The sequence below is a fragment of the Trichomycterus rosablanca genome, chromosome 16 (genome assembly GCF_030014385.1).
Source record: "Trichomycterus rosablanca isolate fTriRos1 chromosome 16, fTriRos1.hap1, whole genome shotgun sequence".
In the NCBI taxonomy this organism is placed as follows: domain Eukaryota; kingdom Metazoa; phylum Chordata; class Actinopteri; order Siluriformes; family Trichomycteridae; genus Trichomycterus; species Trichomycterus rosablanca.
This window is the reverse complement of record NC_086003.1, coordinates 2037365-2058142: the sequence shown is the minus strand read 5'-3', so window position 1 is coordinate 2058142 and position 20778 is coordinate 2037365. Positions and strand designations below refer to the sequence as shown.

The window sequence follows — 20778 nt, the reverse complement described above, 5'->3', positions numbered from 1 at the left end:
TTTGGTCCACCATAGTCACCACCGTCACCATTACCATCACCGGCCCTGGCAGCGTAAAAACAACAAGCACGGCAGCGACTTAGAGTCAAGTACTCTCCAAACTTCTATTCTGTCTCAGCATTTTTTTGCTCGGGCAATGCCGGAGAAGCGGCCGGCGAGTGTGGCGTCGCTTGTGCCCGTGTGTGCATAGGCCCACGGAGCCGGGGGCATGCTGCAGCGCGCCAAGTACAACCGCTTCCGCAATGAGTCGGTGACATCTGTGGACGACCTGCTGCTCCACGGCCTGCCCATGAACACCAAGGCGCCCGCTGGCGTTCCGGTCCCCTCTCCGGAGCCGCCGTACGCATCTACCACCACCGAGGCCCCACCCCAGGACACGGCTGAAGACTCGGGCACCGCCCTCTGCACGCTTATCAACAAGGTGTCGAACCTGAAATTCACCCACCCGTCCGGACTGCTGGGTATCAAGGGCCTGCCTTCGGCAGTCAAGGACCTGGCTGTTTCCAAACTCCAGGGGGGAGGAGGAGGGGGCGGATCATCCGGTGGCAGTCCGGCATCTTCCTCTAGCTCGGTGGCCACTGGGGGCAACTTGTGCGCTTCTGCCACCCCTGGTCACCACGAGCCAGGCTTCATGAGCGCCAGCAAGAAGGGAAGGATGGAGGAAAGCACAGAGGACCTTCACTCGGGCGGCATGGGTGGCGAATGTACAGGCATGGTGACTAAACCCTCAAGAGGATGGCTGCACTCCAGCGACAAGATCACTGGACCTGGAGTGACATACGTCGTTAAGGTATATCTTGTTTTTCAGCCCCCCTGCCGTTCCTAACCTTGTTTTGTTTTCTCTGGTAGCCTCCAGGCTTTTAGTTTTTTGTTTAGTAAGCAAATGGCAACGTTTTGTGCTCGTTCGGTGATGGCGAGAGATGAAAAGGGATGAAATAACGCAGATGAAGGAGAGAAGCACTGACTCACGAGGCAGAGCATCTCAAGAAAAACAAACCAAGGTGCCTCATTAGTCCTCAGGCTCAGGTTGATACGCAGTCTACCGTTTCATTTAATCTATTTTGATGTTGTATGGTGTGTATTTATTGATATATTTAACACTATCAGGCGTTAAATCTAGTGGCTAATATAGCAGACTGTCTTCAGGTGCTATTGGCTCTGTTAGCTCTCCTTTATTCCTCTTTATCTCGGAATCTCGCCCCTTTTTTTTGCTACGTGCTGCACACGCTGTGTGCCAGGTACTTAGTGACAAGCTATTTTTACCGAAGCACCGGTTGATCTATTCAAACGAACACAGTTTATCTCATCAAGCGGAAGCAGGGATGCAAATAGCGTAACCACGGTGACCAGAAAGAAGGTGCTTGAGTTGCTCTGGTTGTATGAAGGTAAAATCCCATGAAAATGATGGGCATTATGAATACCTGTAAGACATTTGTATGTTGTCTTTGTTTCAAAAATTCAATAAATAAAGTTGGGGAAAAAAAAAAAAGATAATGATGGGCATCCATTTGAAGCAGAACTGATTAGCATGGCTGATCGAAGTTCTCTTGAAATAAGACCAATCCTGTGTGATTTGTATGATTTTTTGTTTTTATTTGCCACCCCGCATGCAAATGTATGTGCAGCGACAAAGCTAATAGGTTTTAACAAAAATAAATAGTAAATAAGTTCTTACTTTCTGAGGCTGAGGTCAGGGCTCTGTGCAGGACACTGAAGTTTCTTTAAAACGAGCTTTTCTTTATGTTTTTGTAGAATTAGCTTTGTGCACAGGGGCAAAGTCATTGCTGCAAAATTGAAAGCATATAATTTCATTTATATCATTGATTTATTACACCAGATAGCAATTGTTGTGGCTGAAACACATTGATTTAATAATTGGAAGTACATATTGTATATGTGTCTGTTTAACTTGGCATAAAGTAAAATAAATAAATAAATCCCAGTAAAATAAATACAAAAGAAAAACTTTGGCAACCCTCATGCCAGTCAGTTCATTCAAACTTAAACACCCTCACACGTTTAGGCCTCTGGATTAATCCTGGAGATTGCATATTGAAGCGGTAAGAGACCCCGTCCAACCTTCCCTCCCCTAAAACACGTCCAATTGTGGTTGTAGATAACTGGTCAGGCGGTGGCTCTGCTGAGATTCAAACTGTACAGTGGTGTGTTAGACTTTGTTAGAAACTAATATAAATCACTCCAGTTTTGTTAAAATCAAACAAAAAAATACATTTTACAAGAAAAACTTTCAGCTTAGATGTTTTAATCAGTTGAGATACTGCAGGGCTTTATGATATGACTCTGTGTTCATAATACATAGATTATGAGAGCGTAGTTCTCACTGTCAGGTGTCACTGCTTATATATAGCTCACAGTGATCAAGCTAAAGCTTTTAAAATGACTATTTTCTAACAAACATTAATGAAAATGAGTGAAAAGGTCTTAAATATCCAACATAGACAGAGTAGGTCAAAAAAATCCTCAACCAAGAAATGGAAAGAATTCCACCCGGTAGAAATAATCTACTATTTGATAACTGTGTATGTGGCCAAAATGTGTATTTGGCCATTTTTCATTAAAAAAAATAATAATAATTAAAAAAAAAATTATTTGTACTTATGTGTATATTTTTCAAAAATATGTTGCCAACCAATAATTCTAATTAGGGGTGCTGATGTTGCTAATTTGCAGCGCTTTCCTCTATACACACTAGCTTGAGTCTCAAATAGAATCAACTCGTTGTTGTCCCGAACCTCCGTCCCTGATCAGATCGTTCTGATCGCATTTCTCTTCTCTTGTTTCAGTATCTGGGCTGCATAGAGGTGCTTCGCTCCATGAGATCGCTTGATTTCAACACGAGATCCCAAATAACAAGGTACGACTTGCTTTTGTTATCCGGGAAGATCCTCAAATACACAAGATAATGTTTTAGTTTGTTGGTTAAAAATGTGTGGTTAGATAACGGGGGAAACAGGAGGGTTGCATCAGGAAGAACATCCAGCGTAAAAACTGTGCCAACTCTGGTATGCGGCCCAGATCTGCTGTGGCGACCCCTAAACACAGGAGCAGCCATTTTAATGGTCAGCATTTAATACAAAAAATAACCCAAAAAAACTAAAAACAAGAATATATTAATCCGATTCATAAAGTCCTAGTTATATTTGTACTGTGTATTTAGCTGAGCAGGTAGCTGTAAATTTAAACCACTAGCGTATTCTGAATCTCAGATTGTGAATATTCGCTCGTGGTGTGCACGGTATGCGAATGCACGCCGAGTGGAGAAACAGGAAGTCAGGTGGAAAAGTGGATGTGACATGCAATATTCAATGGTGCTCTCGCTGGCTTTTTCTCCGAGTGAGAATCATCCTACACAAGCGAGCTCTCAATAAACAACCTGCGTCCCCTGGGAAGCGTTCTGCCTTTTCCAAACATTACACAGTGACTCATACACACACCTTCCATTTTACTAATCTGAACGGGTGCACGCTGGACCCACGTAAACAGGGTTTTAAAGAAACAGGGTCTCTAATAAATAAATTAAATTAATCTAACCACATCCAACAATTATTTCTTGTTTAAGTACAAATATTTAATGTGATCAGGTTACGTTAAACATCACAGGGCACTCCGGTGGCACAGCAGTCTAAAGCACTAGCCCAGCACCATGGAAAGTTCAACAGACACAGCTGGCCATGTCTGTGGGAGGGTGGTTGAACAGGGTTTGTCCTTATTGCCATTGCAATAGCAAACTCCTTTGTTTTCATCTGGAAGGATGCTAGTCTGTGGTCCTCCTCAACCAGAGTGAGGATGGTGGAACAGTAGAGGAATTATAATGGGGATGTGCCATATTTTGCCAGAAAAAGGCAGGAACACCCTAGACAAGGCACCAATCCACTAACCCTCCTCCGTCCCCATACATAGCCAGTCATGTCTGAGAAGAAGCCTGGCCGGTCAATAGCACAGCTAAGATTCGAACCCTGATGTGGAGGCAAAAGTTAATCAGCTCCAACAGGGACAGACAGGGGCCGTAATAAACACAATTTAAGTTGATTGTCTCCTAGGTTGTAGTGTTTCTAAAATTAAAAAAATGGCATCGAATATCAAGTCTAACATTTAGTCTCTGTGTTTGTTTCTCTCCAGGGAGGCCATCAGCCTGGTGTGTGAGGCAGTACCTGGAACCAAGGGAGGAGTGCGCAAAAGAAAGGTAAACCTGGTGAAACAAATATAGAATGTATGGAATTCACTGATAAATAAAGAGAGGAATAAACACAGGGATGCAGAAAGAGGAACAAGGTGATCGAGGGTCAGTCTTTCGAGTGTAATAGCAGTGGTTTGGAAATGGAATGAACAGTTGGTGAGGAAAATATACAGATGTATGATTTATTTCGACTGCTTCCATATTTTTAGGGGTCACCAAGGCTTGGGACCTGCACTAAGGGTGCACTGATATATGTCCCCACAGTGCATACGTTGTAAATAATGTAAATGTCATACATTATTACATTACACATTATACATTATTATACAGACGTTGTCTGTATTTGTGGGTCCAGCCTGGTATTCAAACCCCCCCGCACTCAGCTAACTCAGTAAAAAAAAATCTAGAGATAAAAAGTAAATATTATTAGTCTTTTTTGGTAGACGATACACAGGACTGCATGATTGATTAAATATTTGTTAAGTATTTGTTCCATAATCCTAAAATCTGTTCTATCTGTTCTACTATTCTATTAGGCTTTTATTACAAGTCACAACGCCACAACCAATAGAGAAGCATTATACAATATATCTGTACTCGTTTACATTTTTTACACATACATTTCGCAGATACCTTTATCCAAAGTGACTTACAATAGTGTGGTAGTATACAGTCTGAGCAATTAATGGTTAAGGGCCCAACAGCATCAGCCTGTCAGTGGTGGGACTTGAACCTGCAACCTTTTGATGACTAGTCCAGTACCGTAACCGCTAGGCTACAGCTGCCCACAGTTCAGACTGGTCATTATACTGTGCCCGACCACTGACCAGTGATAAACAAGAATCGAAGACTTGCCTGGGCTACCTGTTGTGCCTTTGTGCCGCGCAAAAGAGGGACCATGTGTAGAAAATACAGTATGCGTGATGAAAGGCAGAGATACAGAAAAACACGTTTGAAAGGGAGGAAAAGAAGAAAGACAGAGGGGAAGAGACGAGGAAGAGAGAGGGATGATGGGAGAGGTAGAGATGTGATTTGGTTCGGTGTGTGTGGGTGGACACACAGCCCACGATACACACTGCTAGAACTGTGACTCATTCTGTGCTAAGGATCTGCAATCAGCTCTCAGCTAGGCGTGCTTGCTGTGTGTGTGTGTGTGTGTGTGTGTGTGTGTGTTCACAAAAAAGAGGAACATGTAACACAGCAACATGTTCCATGCCTCTGATCACCGTCTGTGAGGAGTTTTGCATGTTTTCCCTTTGTCTGTGAGTGGTTCCTCCAGGCACTTTGGTGGCTTCTTGCCCTCCAGAAATGTTCAGCAGGTAGGTTTAGTAGCAGCGCTGCCTGCTGTCACTTGTCTAAATTCTAATTCAAGTCTAAATTGCCCCTAGGTTCAGGTTGTAATGGATAGCATCCTGTCTGGGTTCTATTCCCATCTTGCAACTGGTGTGTCTGGGTGGCATCAGACCCACTACTTCCACTCCTGACCGAGAAGGGACTTGACAATTATACACCTTTTCCATCACGAGTATTGAGCCTGCACCTTCTTTTCCCCTGCACCATGCGGGATCATATAGAGATCCGTATTGCGCACGGAGAGTCATCCCCAGTCTCTGCGCAGGCATAATCAATCCGTCAGGTGTCCCAGCCTGCTAGTAACAGAGCTGACATTTGAATTTTATAATAAAATAAATGAAGGTTGTAACTTGACTGTATTAACACGCTGCTCTCTTCCCTCTGTCTTTCTGTTTTTGTCTTCTTCACTCTCTACAATCGTCCTTCCTCCATCTTTCTGCTCAGCCCCCCTCTAAAGCTCTTTCTAGTATTTTGGGGAAGAGTAATCTGCAGTTTGCCGGCATGAGTATCAACCTCAACATCTCAATCAGCAGCTTAAACCTAATGACCCCTGATTCCAAACAGGTACACACACACACACACACACACGAGTTATATATGACCACACAGAACAAGTCTTTATCATTTAGACTATATCATATGACACAAGAAGATCACAACAGGATCATTAACAAGTTTCAATAACATAAACACTGTTTGATTTATTGATGGAGCAGGAAGTTACATCATGGTTCTCATTTAATGATTATTGATTTTGTTTTCTGTCTGCTTTGGTAGATAATAGCCAATCATCATATGCAGTCAATATCCTTCGCTTCCGGTGGAGATCCGGTAAGAAACCAATAAATATGTTGTATAAAATTTAAGTATGTGAAGTACTTTAAGTACTATTCACAGTCTACTCATTTTAGGGTACTATCCATCCCTGCAAATTCTAATTACAAATAACATTTAGTTGGGAACAAAAAGCTTCTAATATGCAAAAAAAGAAAGAATCTGTAAAGAGTTTTATGAAGTAATCAGCGCATGTTTCTGTGCTTGGTTTCCAGGACACAACTGATTTTGTTGCTTATGTAGCGAAAGATCCAGTTAACCGGAGAGGTAAGACATTTTTCAATGTCTAATACAAACATGATTTAATAATATTTAACACAAATACGATCCAGCATCACAAGTTAAACCAGTCTTACCACGTCTTAAATCTGGGTCTTGTCACTGCACCACAAAGGTCATTAGGGGTCATTTTTTTACTCCAGTATCACAGTACTTGTTTCTTCAAAGCTTAACAAAATAAAAGTCCTTTGTTGTCTTTTGTGTTTCATGTCGTTTTTTATGTCATTATTTTTGTCTGATTGCGAACTTACTCCCTATATAGTTTATTTGCATAGATCAGGGGTGTCAAACTCATTTTCACCCAGGGCCACATCTGCATTATGGTGGCCCTCAAATGTATGTAACGTATCCTGCTGTGATTGCAGTCGGCCCTTTATTTCTTGGACACTTTGTTGTTTTTCTTGGAGGCTACATTTAGCACACTTAGCTTTGTGTTTGGTGTCAAAATGCCAAACTTAAATTGTATATCGATGCTGTATTTCTCAATGTACTCCTCTGGCACTGACACGGCCTCATAACACAAGAGACGTACCAGTTTTTCATCTTAAAGTACAAACTTTTATTGGCTTTCCCATCTTTCATTAAATTACTTTTCTTCTGCTTTAATTTTCTCTTCTTGGACATTTTGGGATTATTTGTAGATATTTCTCAACGTCACTTGTTGGAAAACAGCCTTAGTTAAACGCTGATGTGGAAACACTGTCATCTAGTGGTGGGACGCGTGATGCTGTCACTTCGCGGGTCACACAATCGACATAATTTGGGGAAGATGTAGTTTATGTATGATTTTACAGTGTATTTTAAGACAATCATACGCCTTTCATAAGCTCTCGCGGGCCACATACTGTCATACTGCAAATCTACTGTAGCTATTAAATGACTTTAAAGGAAAATACTGCACTTAGACACAAAAATAATATTTATACCACTGATTATGTCAAAGATATTTAGAATTCTATAGGCAGAATTATAACAGACAAACCAGCTAATTCTCAGAATTATAATTTTGCAGTTTTTAAGTCAATTCACTCAGCGGTTCTATCGGCTGGTAAGGCTTCTTCTTGGACATGGGGATTGCCGAAACAGCCTATGAGGGTGGCGTCATGAACCCCTAAATATGGGGGCAGCTTTAAAAAACAACAACTAATAATTAAAATGTAAAACATATCATATTTTTAACCCACCAAAACATTTCATTACTCATCTCGTTCACTAAATCTTACTATATTCCTTCTTAAATCAGGTTGTTTCTGTTTATATATTATTGTTTGTTTTCTAATTGCATTCTAATTCCCATTTCATCCATTAATTGCAAGTGAAAAATTTTAAAACTCATTTGAGGACAAAATATATAATAAGAGTTTTAAATGCGGTTTGATTCATGTTACAACATACAGTTGAAAGCGCAGCGCTAATAATCACGACTGCTTTTGTAGCTCTGACCTTGTTACAGCATGCAGCTCTGCTTTCGGCACTGAAGGGCATTGATTGATCCTATGTGGCTGTATTTAGCTTCGTAAAAAAAAAAATCAATTTATGCTGCCGCTGCCGCTTTCTCTTTTTTTTCCCTCTTTCCTGAGTGTCTGACCTCCCGTCGAGCTATAAAACGATCCTCTATACTTCCGAATGCATTTCTGATGACGTCATGTAGATCCGATAATGAGCGCGGCAGGAGAATGAGTCAGCACGCTGCCTTCCGCTTTCCCTGGCTATCTACTGATATCTAATCCTGCGTGTGTGTGTGTGTGTGTGTGTGTGTGTGTGTGTGTGTGTGTTGGTTGGTTGCAGCGTGCCACATTTTAGAGTGTGCTGATGGCCTGGCGCAGGATGTGATCAGTACTATAGGTCAAGCGTTTGACCTGCGGTTTCAGCAGTACCTACAGTGTCCATCTAGCAAGCTCTCAGCTATACACGACAGGTAACACACACACACACACACACACACACACACACACAGGAGACATACCTTTCCCAATCCAAAATACCATATTTAGTTTAGTTTAGTTTTTGCAGTTGTGGGTGCAAATTGTGGTGCTGCAGGTAGTTAGTTCTCTTTTTTTACCTCATCAACCTCAAGGTTTGCAGTGTTGTGCATTTTGGGACGCTCTTTCGCCCGTTCACTGTGATTAAAATACTAACTTTTTGAGGTCCCGTAGCTTTCCTGTAAGCTTAAAACAGTCCTGTCATTCTTCCGACCAATCTAACCAACAAGACGTTTGAATCTACCTGTTAATATAAATAATATTATTATGGAAACAGTGGTAGCCTAGTGCAGGGTATTTCAGACCCTGGGTCGCAGAGAAAATAATAATAATTACATAAACATGTACGTGAACGCCCCCTTGTGGAGGCTTTATGTTACATTATGTAAACCAGTGTTCCCCAACCACCGGGCCACGGACCGGTACCAGTCCATGGGTCATTTATTACCGGGCCGCACAGAAAGAATAAATAATTAGAGATCACTACAAGAGCAATGAAAACACTACTTTTTTACAGGCGTTATTGTCTCCAATCACCGCTAGGTGGAAGTAGCGTCTCATTGCAGCGAAAAAAGCTCATTTGTGAGTAGTACAGTTATTCTATGTTAAATCCTCCCGTCCCCGCAGGCCCGTGAAGTTATATCTTATATGAAATCGGTCCGTGGTGCAAAAAAGGTTGGGGACCTCTGATGTAAACCACAGTGGGACCAGATTGTACAGAGAGAGTAAGCTGCATTGCTTGTGTTGCCTAGGCTGCATAGAAAATCATGAACAACATGTAGGTCGCTTAGTGGGTAAAGCTTTGTGCTGTCAGTCAGAAGCTATGCAGCCACTGCTGGGCCATTGACTGACCCCACGGTCTGACCCCGGCTTCCAAACAAGCTAGAATAAACAGAAAATTATTCTATTGTACTGTACACAACTCAAGAGCCAATTTATTTTAGCACTTCCAGATTAACATGTTTCTTTGAGGTGTAGGGAAATTGAAGTACATGGTGGAAGCTCCTCACAGACATTAGGACGAGGTTCGAACCTACCTGCTGCACCACTGTGTTGTCTTTACAAAGAGAGAATGTATTTTTTTGGCTTTCTTTGAAAGACCATTGAGTGGTTGACCATTGAGAGGTCTCTTTCTGTTAGGGTACTGAGTGTGGAGGAACCCTCGTGGACTGAGGAAGGAGAAGACCCGCCTGATCACTCCTATTATAACAACATCCCTGGCAAGATGCCCCCGCCCGGCGGTTTTATTGATGCTCGGTTAACCAATCAGACGGCAGAAGGAAGCCAGGTCTGTCTAATCAATAGAATTACATACTGTACTTTAACTCTTGTTATTTTGTCTCTGCGTGGCATTGTATTGAATTTATTTTGAGTTTTAGTTGAATATAAATAGTGGTAAAGTACGCTAGCCTGCTGCCACTGAGAGTCTCAGCTGTTCTATCAGCCGGTCGGGCGTCTGCATGGACATGATCGGTTAGTGTCCATGAGGTTTGGGGATGGCTGAAACAGCCCAGCCATTGGAACATCAATGCACCTATCAGTGCACTCTCAGTGCCGATCCCAAGCCCAAATAGAAATAGCAGTGTTGCGTCATCCACTGATATACACTAGATGGCCAAAAGTATTTGGACACCTGACCATGAGCTTATTGGGCGTCTCAGTTCAAAAACAAATGGTATTAAAACACAGCGACCTGAGCATGATCTTTGGCTATAACAACAGCCGCTCTTCTGAAAAGGCTTCTCAGAAGACAAGAAGTATGTCTGTGGGAATTTGGGCTAGTATTAGTATGGCTGGGCACTGATGTTGGTCAAGAAAGCCTCAGCTCATAATCTTAACTGGCAGAGCTTGAACAAGACTACAGACACCGTTCAAACTAAATACAGCACAGATAAAGTTGCTAACGCTAGCTTTTTTGGACACTGTCCGTCAGGTTTTGATGTTTGCGGTGTATCCTGTGTTGACCCGGAGTCGCGTTATTGCTGACGCTGCACACAGAGTGCCGTCCTCTTCAAAATAGAGCCAATTTTAGCTTTTTTAGAGGACAAAGATAATTGATCTCTGGACACTCGGGACAAAAAAAAAGAACTTTCATTCCAAAATAATGCAAGCTGTAGAGGAAGCACTAATGAAAACACGATCCTGGATGTGCGGTCTCGCTGGTGCACTTCACGTACATCCTGTGTGTGATGACTGGGGCTTATGTAAGGCCTTATTTGGAGTAGATTAGTGTTGCAGCCTGGGGTTGCAGTGATGCGGAGTGGCTGCTTTATTACTGATGACTCATATTCTCTTTCTCTCTCCGTCTCTCGGCTGCTTCTCTTTTGTCGCAGGGGGTCGGCGTGGACCAGACGTACTACCAAGGCAGGCCTATATTTATTCAGCAAGGTGAGAGGCCTCTCTGTCTCTGTGGATTCTCGTCCTTTCTTTTAACCCTCTCACTTCCTGATGGGTTGTGAGGTTGGGATATTATTATAATGGTCAATTAAGGGAATTGTGTTGCGGAGAAATACATTTCGTTTCCATTATAACGGGCTGCAGCGGTTTTGGGTTTTCTATTCTAGTCAGAAATTCATTCTCTTCCTTTATAGCTGTTATAGCCTCAGCTCTCCTGAGAAAGCTTTCTACAAGATTGTGAAGTGTGTCTGTGGTACCACTGCCAGTGGTTCATTCATAAAAAAAGCCTCTGTGATGTCAGGCACTGATGTTGGTCATGACGGCCTGGTCTACGCTGAAGTTCCACTTCTTCTCAGGGCTCAGAGGTCTAGAGTTCCTCTCTATTAGAAAGAGTTATCAAAATATTGTTTTAAATAAAGTTTCACAGTTTTACGAGCTATTCAGTTATGATTGGCTAACGCCCGCTAGGTGGGAAGGGGCTGATGGGATTTCTCATAACTGCAATTACAGTCGATGGTGCCATATGAGTTCCATGTGGAAACCCGCCTTGGTGCAGGTGAAATGAAGCGGTTGACAACTGCACACGTGTCGGAGGGAGCATGTTTTATGTATGGTCAGTACCTCTTTGGTGAGTGTTGGGGTATGGTCAGTGTTATATATGCTGCTATAAATGTGAGTGTTTTCTTTCCTACAGCTTGAGCACTTGCTGTTTGGAACTCTGTTAGTTGCCTTGCTTTAGTAAAAAATCACTTTTTACCAACATTTTCATTGTCAGAGCTCTTTCATATCTGATACATACTGAACCGACCTAAAATGGTGATAACTGGAGACAAATATTTGACCAAATTACCCTTTAGGATTGACATGAACGGTGCCTGTTAGGTTAATGCTATGAGTCTATTATTGATCTAATTATACTGGGTCATGTGCTAAAGAAGCAAACATCAGATACCAAACACAGTTTGGCCAAAAAAAAAAAGGAAAAATTGATTATGGTGAATTATTTCTTTAATGCGACTAAGTAAATGGGCGCTAAACGCCTCGCTTTTTCTTCCTAATTTCAGGATCTTGTGACATCTACAGCCTGCCTGAGTTTAAAGGTCAGAGTCCGAAGCTCAGCGAGGTTCCCACGTACGTGAACACGCAGCACATCGATCCTCAGGTGCTGGCGGCGCTGCAGGGAGAAACAGACGTGGCATGTGAACCATGTGGGGGTTCCACGTCCAGAGACAGCCCCAGAAAAGACCTCTTCGACATGAGTGAGGATAATTACTCATACATATATACATATATAAAATAAGAGATGCACGCAAACATAACCTCACCGTCCTGTTTACACCTGCAGAGCCGTTCGAGGACGCCATCGTGACTCAGTCTTCTTCCTCGTCTGTGTCTGCATTAAATAAAGCGTCGTCGGTGGAGAATTGCAGTCCGGTGCTGGTGCGCGCCGCCCCGCGCTCCCTCCCCGAGCTCGAGCAGCAAAGCTGGTACCACGGAGAGATGAGCCGCCACAACGCCGAGAAACTCTTGCACAACGACGGAGACTTTCTGGTGCGCAAGAGCACCACCAACCCGGGCTCGTACGTACTGACGGGCATGCACAACAGCCTGGCCAAACACCTGCTGCTCGTCGATCCTGAGGGCACGGTGAGTGCCACAGTCATTCTGATTTATGTTATAGCAGCCAAAGCTGTAAATTATAATGTAATGGCATTGATTTGATGTGGGAAAAATTGCAACCAGCTTCATCCTGGTACTGCGCCTACCTAAAAATACTGGCCGCAGTGCAGGAACACACCCTGGACAGGGCAAGACTTTTAATATTTGCTAACTCTGTCCTGGGTTTATTTCTACCCTGTCCTGGGATTATTCCTGCCCTTTCCTGGGTTTATTCCTGCCCTGTTCGGGTTTATTCCTGCCCTGTCTTGGGTTTATTCCTGCCCTGTCCCGGGTTTATTTCTGCCCTGTTCTGGATTTATTCCTGCCCTGTCCCGGGTTTATTCCTGGATTTATTACTACCCTGTTCTGGGTTTATTCCTGCCTTGTCCTGGGTTTATTCCTGCATTTATTACTACCCTGTTCTGGGTTTATTCCTGCCCTGTTCGGGTTTATTTCTGCCCTGTTCTGGATTTATTCCTGCCCTGTCCCGGGTTTATTCCTGGATTTATTACTACCCTGTTCTGGGTTTATTCCTGCCTTGTTCTGGGTTTATTCCTGCCCTGTTCGGGTTTATTCCTGCCTTGTTCTTGGTTTATTCCTGCCCTGTTCGGGTTTATTCCTGCCCTGTTCTGGATTTATTCCTGCCCTGTCCCGGGTTTATTCCTGGATTTATTACTACCCTGTTCTGGGTTTATTCCTGCCCTGTTCGGGTTTATTTCTGCCCTGTTCGGGTTTATTTCTGCCCTGTTCTGGGTTTATTCCTGCCCTGTCCCGGGTTTATTCCTGTATTTATTACTACCCTGTTCTGGGTTTATTCCTGCCCTGTCCTGGGTTTATTTCTGCCCTTTCCTGGGTTTATTCCTGTGTAGTGTTTCTATGTGCTGCTGGATGCACTGTGATCCTGACCAGGAAAAAGAAGTCTGTAAAAATGACAGGAGTAAAAATGTACATTTTGACGACCTAGTTTTGAAGTCGCGCCAATCTCATCTCTTCCTTTAACAGGTGCGGACGAAAGATCACATTTTCGAGAGCATCAGCCACCTGATTGGCCATCACCGTGACAACAACCTGCCAATCATATCGGCCGGAAGTGAACTGTGCTTGAAGCAGCCGGTCGAGAGGAAACAGTGACGACCCGCCCGGGGGTCAACAGGGTGACGGAAAAAAAGAAACACCCCAAAACCTGATACTTGAAGACGAATAGGGAGCGAGCGTGTGCCTGACGTGTTGTGTGAAGATGATGGTCAGTTTCACGGCGGTGAGACTCTCTGGACTCTCCGAGACGAGCCCTGATTTATAGAACTTGAATTATTTTGTTCTGAGGACTGAAATACTATATTTTTCGAGAAGACGTGAGGTGCCGATTCGGACAGGGAGCTCCAAGAGGGACGAGATGATAAAAAAGATATTTTAGAATAACATAAAGAAGTTTTAGTTTTGTCTAATAAGCACAACATGTTTGTTGGTAAGAGTTAGAGCAGAAAAATCTTTGAGAAAAACGTTTATATTGAACTATTTTAGAAACTGTTGAACTTGCAGCTAGTGTGACAGGTAGTTCGATTCTATCCAATCCCGCTCGGATGAGCCTTTTGGGGAAAGATAAAGATATGGGTGTGTACGCTTAAACAGTAGTCACACACACAAACACACACACACAGCTTTAAAAAAAACACTGACACTTTTCTATGATGTTGAATCCTGTGGCAGCGCACTCGCATGACTTGAAAATGTTCTCGTGGTCATCGTTCGTAGCCGTCGAAGCCCTGCGACAGGTGCTTGTGTATGCTCACGATGTAAAATATTTCTGCTTTTTCCAAATATTTATGATTGAATTTGGTTCCTTCTTTCGACTTGTAAAAACGGTGTGTAGTTAATATGTTCAGGGCTTCTTTTCTACCTACCATGGATGTTTCTATCGTTTACGGCTTGATTGTGAGCTTTAAAAACGTTGATATTACGATCATGACGAGTTTGATTTACGATAGATAGCACAAGCAACACTCGAGCCCAGATTTACTGAGATGATTAGTACGTATTATTAGCAATTTTAGTGACATGATCGATGATTGGGTAATTAATTTGTCAGCACCGATTGTGTTTGGTTATTTATTTATTTATTATTTATTTGGAGTAATTTAAGACTCATGTGCATGCTAACGGCTTCAGTGAATCGGATGTGTAGATTTTCTGTCACGGAGGATGCTCGCCAACATGGTGCCAACGATGAAGTTTTAATTTCTCGCAGTATGTGCATCCTTATTTGAAGGAAAATAAACCACAATACTTGACAAGTACGTCTTTTTAAAGTGTCTGCAGGTCCTCCAAAGTTGAATTATGAATTTATTGCATTAATTATTTTGTTCTCTTCCATTTCATGTCCTACATGTTAGATCACCAACAACTTTCATTACTGTTATTTGTTATTTATTTATTCACTCATTCATACATTTATTGTCTGTTTTATTTTATCCTGGTCAGGGCCCCGGTGGGTCTGATTCATTGGGCGTAAGGCAAAAAACACCCAGTCCATCACAGGGCACACACACACACACACACTTAGAGCAAATGTAGTAGTTCCAACCAACCTATCTTCATGTCTTTGGACTTCTGGAGGGGAACCTGAGCACCCAGAGGAAAGCTATCTGGACACAGGGAGAACATGCAAACTCTACACAGAAATGACCCTGGATCCCTCAACCAGGGACTAGAACCCAGGCCCTTGTTTCATCATGCCCTTCTTTATTTATTTATTTGTTTAGTTAGTTATGTATGGGTTTGTTCCTGCCCTGTCCTGGGTTTATTCCTCTTCCATTTCATGTCCTACATGTTAGATCACCAACAACTTTCATTACTGTTATTTGTTATTTATTTATTCACTCATTCACACAGAAATGACCCAGGATCTCTCGACTAGGCTCTTGTTTTATCTTTATTTATTTATCTCCTCTTTATTTATTTATTTGTTTAGTTATTTATTTATTAATTCATTTATTTGTTTGTTTTATTAAATGCTTTATTCTGGTCAGTGTGCAGTCAGTCAGTCTCTTGCCTCATAAATTCACTTTTTGAGTCTTAATTTCACTTATTCACTCACACCTAGGGGCATTTCGAGGAGTCTACCTACTGGCATGTTTATTAAAGGTGAGAGAAAACCCGAGAACCTGAAGGAAACCAGCACAGTCAGAACCATGCCAGGACTGTTGATGCGTGGCACCCAGTCTACCAGTCTTGCTACTATCCTGCTCTTTATTTATTTATTATAAAATTATATATTTACACTATATGACCAAAAATATGTTGACATTGCTTCTGATAGTGGAGTTTCTGTGTTTAGCCACACCCTTTGTTAACAGGTGTATAAATCAGTCACTGAAAATAAATGCTATGCTTCCAACTTTGTAGTAATGGATTGGAGAAGGCCCATTTGTTTGGATTTAGCATGACTGTGCTCTGTGCACGAATTATATACAGTACAATAAAGACAGTGGCATGATGAGATCTCTGGCTGTCACACCATTAAACACCTCTAGGATGAAGTGGAACACTGATGGCTAAGCAGGCCTCGCAAAACATCAGTTTCTAATCTCACAAAAGCTCTATTGACTAAATTGGCACAATATTTCACAGACACAGTGTAATATCTTAATAAAACATTTTAAAAAAGCCTGGGCAGAAGAGTTGAGGCTGTAATAGCAGCAGTGAGGGGGAAGTTTATATTAATGTTATTGGTTTTAAATTGTAATGTCTAACAAGCACATGGTCACATGTCCTCAAAAGCTCTAGTATTTAACATTTGAGCATTTAGGTATTTGAAGACTCCTCAGGTCTTTTCTTATCTTTGGTGCCTCCATTCACACTAAATGCCAAGTTTACCTCAAAAACATCTCCAGTAAATATAACAACAATTTAAAAATGATAGATTTTGCATTTAAGGGTGAAAAAGGTAAGACATCTTTTGGAATATATGAACACAAACATGAACACCAATACAGTAATAAGTGTATTTAATCCTAGTAGCCTTACTTATACACATAATGAATCCCAGTTTAAGTTTAGACCCCAATCCAGGTTAAACATGTATAAACTGAAAAAACTCAGGTGTAACTTATCAGTGATGCCAGGCAGTAGGGGAAATCATAAATGACTCCATATATGCTACATAATCAGACTACTGTGTGGACAAGTGATTATTGTCTATCTCATGTGATGTACAGAAGTAATGATGAAGAAAGCATTTGGGATGTGGACTCACATGGCTGTTGAATCAAACATCATGAAGTTTGAACTTCACATACAAAACCAGTAGAGGGAGCCAGCACTTTTCTCATCAGAGCTGTGTGTTTGTGGAGTTCACAGGTACCAAGTATGGTCACAGGTAACAAGTATTGGGACACCCTTTCTAATTATTCAGCGTTTCAGCCACAACAATTGCTAACACGTGTAATAAATACATTACATAAAGGAAATTTTATGCTTCTGACTTTGCAGCAACAGTTTAGGGAAGGTCCTTTCCTGTTCCAGCATGACTGTACCCCTGTGCACAAAGCAAGCTCAATAAAGGCATGAACAAAAGCTCGGTTTAAAAATACTCCTGACATCAGCCCCACTGAACAGCTTTGCAGATGCTCTTTTGACTGAATGGGTACAAATTTCCACGGACACATTTCAAAAGTCTTCTCAAAAATGTGGCTGTTATAAGAGCTAAAAAGGTCACATAGACATCACCATTTTTTTTTTGTTTTTAATGGAATGTCCAAAAAGCTTATGATCAGGTGTCCAAATACTTTTGGCCACACAGTGTATATACACACACATACTGGGCCATCAGTGTAAAATGACCTTACAGACTGTAATAGTCTGTTTCTGTAAATAGACTGCGTAGTTTGTGGGGGTTTGTGGAAATGTTGGTGGTTTCATGTCTGTGGTGTTTATGTGGGTGGGTTTGGTTTTTACCTTCAGACGGGTGTAAATCTACCGTCTGTGTGTTCTTTTCCTGTGGTTAAGATTTTGCTGTTCCTAGGTAGTCGTGTGTCTTGTCTGAGTTGGGGTAAATGTATGTTTGCTCTTAGTGATCATTGTTCATCTCTCTGTGTCCTCCTTTAGCTACATGAAAGCCACAAGTAATGACTCAAGACTTTAATTCTGTCGTGATTGTGTTATCTTGTGACACAAGTATATAACATTGGTGAAAACTTAGTCTTAGCATTGTTAGTTAGTTACCATGAAATTACTTTGCAATGTCCTTTTATGTTCACAAAGGTTCATCTACTAAAAAAGCAGTGCAAATTGGGAAACAGCTTATTGGCTAACCCTTTCTGGTTAAAAACTAGAATTACAACACATGCAAGAGCGGTTTCGTCTTTTCAAAGAACAGCTTTAAATATCATGTTTCTTCATCTGCATTGGAAGGAAAGAACTACGCTTGGTGTTCAGGTTTAAAATAGACGAGCTGCTGCGGCATCCGAGTCACAAAAACAAGTCCAAGACTTGCAGTCAGATAAGTTTAGAGAATACCAGTGCAAGAAAGTGAAGAACTGGTCTTATTAGTGCTTGTTATTGATGTAAACACATTCTAGGAAGGTGTGTTTTTGAGATATTGCCACATTTTACCAAAATCATCTTGTTCTAATTAGTGCTATTAAGAATCGTCAAGTTTTAAATATCAAATTATTAATTGTGCTTCATTTAACTTACTGTTATCTCCCCTGCCCTGCCAGTGGGTCCAACATATAGTTAAAATGTTCAGATAATTATTATGGGCTGCATTTATTTATTTGTTTATTTTCATGATTAAACCAAAACAAACAATGAGCTAAAAGTTCAAGCCATCCAAAAATATCTCATGTTTTTTTAACAATCAAATGATAAGAAATGTAATGGTAGAAAAATCCAAACAAACAAGCTGCTTCATCGGTTAAGTTCAAGGTGAAAGAATTCGAACGCTAGTCAGAGTCAAATGTCATCAGTAATAATAACACTAGATGTGTATTAGGAATCAACTTTCAGGGTAAAATAATAGTCCAGTATCTTAACCACTGAGTTAATTCTGCCCTGACATTGATCACAGGCTCGAACCCGGGTTCCAAGGATGCTGCAGTGTCTTTGAATGAGACGAGACCAGGGTTGAATTAATATGAATCTGAATCGGTACAGAATCTTACTAAATAACTCATCTAAACGACTCACTGAATTAATTGCTCGCGCTCGAAAGGAATCGAATAACAATAAGACGGTTCAAAAACAGTTTTTTTTATTATTCATTATAACATTCTTTGTCATTTTTGTTGGTATTATAGAGCAATAATTGTTTATAGAGTTTTGGGGACTTTCAAAAATAGACAAATCAGGGAACCGATCAGGTAAGGATGTACTGTTAGCATTTGATGTTGCTCATTTCGTAGCTATCCACATATGGCAAATTATACAAACAACACAAAGTGTGTTTTTTAGATGTTATGTTATTTAAATTATAAAAACACTTAGTTATTTTTTTAATTGCTATTTAAAGCTATAAATTATGTTAGAAAAAAACAAATACAAGGAATCACTTTAGGGAACCGATTCTTTTCAACTGTCAATTTTCATAAATCAAACACATTTGATTCATTAAAATTGACCGTTGGGAAGAATCGGTTCCTTTGATTAATTAATATTGATTAAAATTGGTTTCATTAAAATTGATGAAAATGAAAATGAAAGTAAAAAAGAATCGGTTCCTTAAACTAATTGGGTCATTCCTACAATTTTTGCATTTTGTGCCTCCAGTACTGATCATTGTATTTATTTTGTACATTTTAAACAATACAATCTAAACATCTTACTGAAATAATTAACACTTTCAAATACTAAACACAATGTTTTCTAACCCCCCCCCCCCCACCCCCAAAATAAAATGACTGTATACATTTTACACAGTTTTTAACTGTTAGATAGCAGATGATTTCCCATGTCCCCATTGCTGTACATTCTGATTTAGTGATGATATATGAGGTTTAATCATGAAAATATCTCAGTCTTTAATACTGTTTAAAAGTCCCTCTAAACCCTGGATTTATTTTTCTTTATGAGTTTGATTTTATTGCTGATTATAAGGGGTTTTCACACGTCCCTCAAGTTGCCGTCCACCCTCTTATTTCTTGCTACTGTCTCTTAAAATGAAGCGCTGTTTTACATCCTGACATCATTTCCTGGAGTTCACATGATCTTTTTGGAGGAAAAACGACTGTGGAAGATGAGCGGCTTATTAAACTTCTCATTTTAATGTTGTTTTTTTCTACATTTTATCCTAAATGTCTTATACGGTCAACCATAACATGTCCACCCTGTTATGGGATACATGAGAAAAAGCAATACGGTTTAATCATTTTAAAAATCATACTAAAAAGCAGAGAATTCTTTGTCTGAATTTACTTTTATGCTAGCGTGGTTTTATTCAGAATATCCACCCAGTTATGGTCCACCCTGTTACGACCTAATATGCAACAGGCTGGACGTCACAGTGTATATGAGGTGCATGTGTAATTTAGCTTGACCAATATTAGTTTTGAAAAGTATAACATGTCCAAAAGGCACCCAATCCAGGAATGACCCAATTATAACTTAACACAAAATGCTGTATCATTAACTCATTATAGAATCTTAAACGTGTCTGTGCAAAGAACTTTAAATGAAGGAGGAAAATGATATTTATTTACATAAAAGTTGAAGCTTTTTGAAACATAATAAAGGCTGGTAAAGTGTGTTGTTAACCTGTTGGATCTACTCATTTTCCATGTGTATATATTTACACTGCTAGTATTTACTCCCCTGTATCATTTATTTATCTTAACCGCTTAATGCTTGTGTGTAAGGATGGTACTGACAAATCATAAGTAAGTAAGAGCATTGACCTCATCAGCGGATTTTGTCCATAGATCTGGTTTCAGATCTAACTTGTGTGTCTCTGTGTGAGAAGCTGAGAAGGATTTTATAGGGGAATATTTAAGTACAACCTCCAAACACTGTAGTAATCAAACTAAATATATCAAACAGGATGAAACCCGCATCCACAGTAAAGTAAATAATTGTATCGTGTAT

The 20778-nt window shown here is 40.8% G+C and overlaps 1 protein-coding gene across 1 annotated transcript; it reads left to right on the top strand.

The window, feature by feature from the left end:
• Nucleotides 1-113: 113 nt before the first annotated feature.
• Nucleotides 114-14993, top strand: shc3 (SHC (Src homology 2 domain containing) transforming protein 3). The gene is made up of 12 exons (XM_063011901.1): nucleotides 114-790; nucleotides 2805-2875; nucleotides 4141-4204; nucleotides 5996-6115; nucleotides 6329-6382; nucleotides 6601-6652; nucleotides 8453-8582; nucleotides 9787-9934; nucleotides 10980-11034; nucleotides 12108-12302; nucleotides 12389-12690; nucleotides 13705-14993. The coding sequence occupies exons 1-12, from the start codon at nucleotides 209-211 to the stop codon at nucleotides 13831-13833; spliced, it is 1902 nt and encodes a 633-aa protein (XP_062867971.1). The 5' UTR covers nucleotides 114-208; the 3' UTR covers nucleotides 13834-14993.
• Nucleotides 14994-20778: the final 5785 nt, after the last annotated feature.

Bases quoted from the DNA above. Each gene is read 5' to 3' on its own strand.
- shc3 (XM_063011901.1), top strand. From the start codon at position 209: ATGCTGCAGCGCGCCAAGTACAACCGCTTCCGCAATGAGTCGGTGACA. The intron at 11,035-12,107 runs GTGAGAGGCCTC...TCCTAATTTCAG, and splicing joins GCCTATATTTATTCAGCAAG to GATCTTGTGACATCTACAGC. The intron at 12,691-13,704 runs GTGAGTGCCACA...TTCCTTTAACAG, and splicing joins TCGTCGATCCTGAGGGCACG to GTGCGGACGAAAGATCACAT.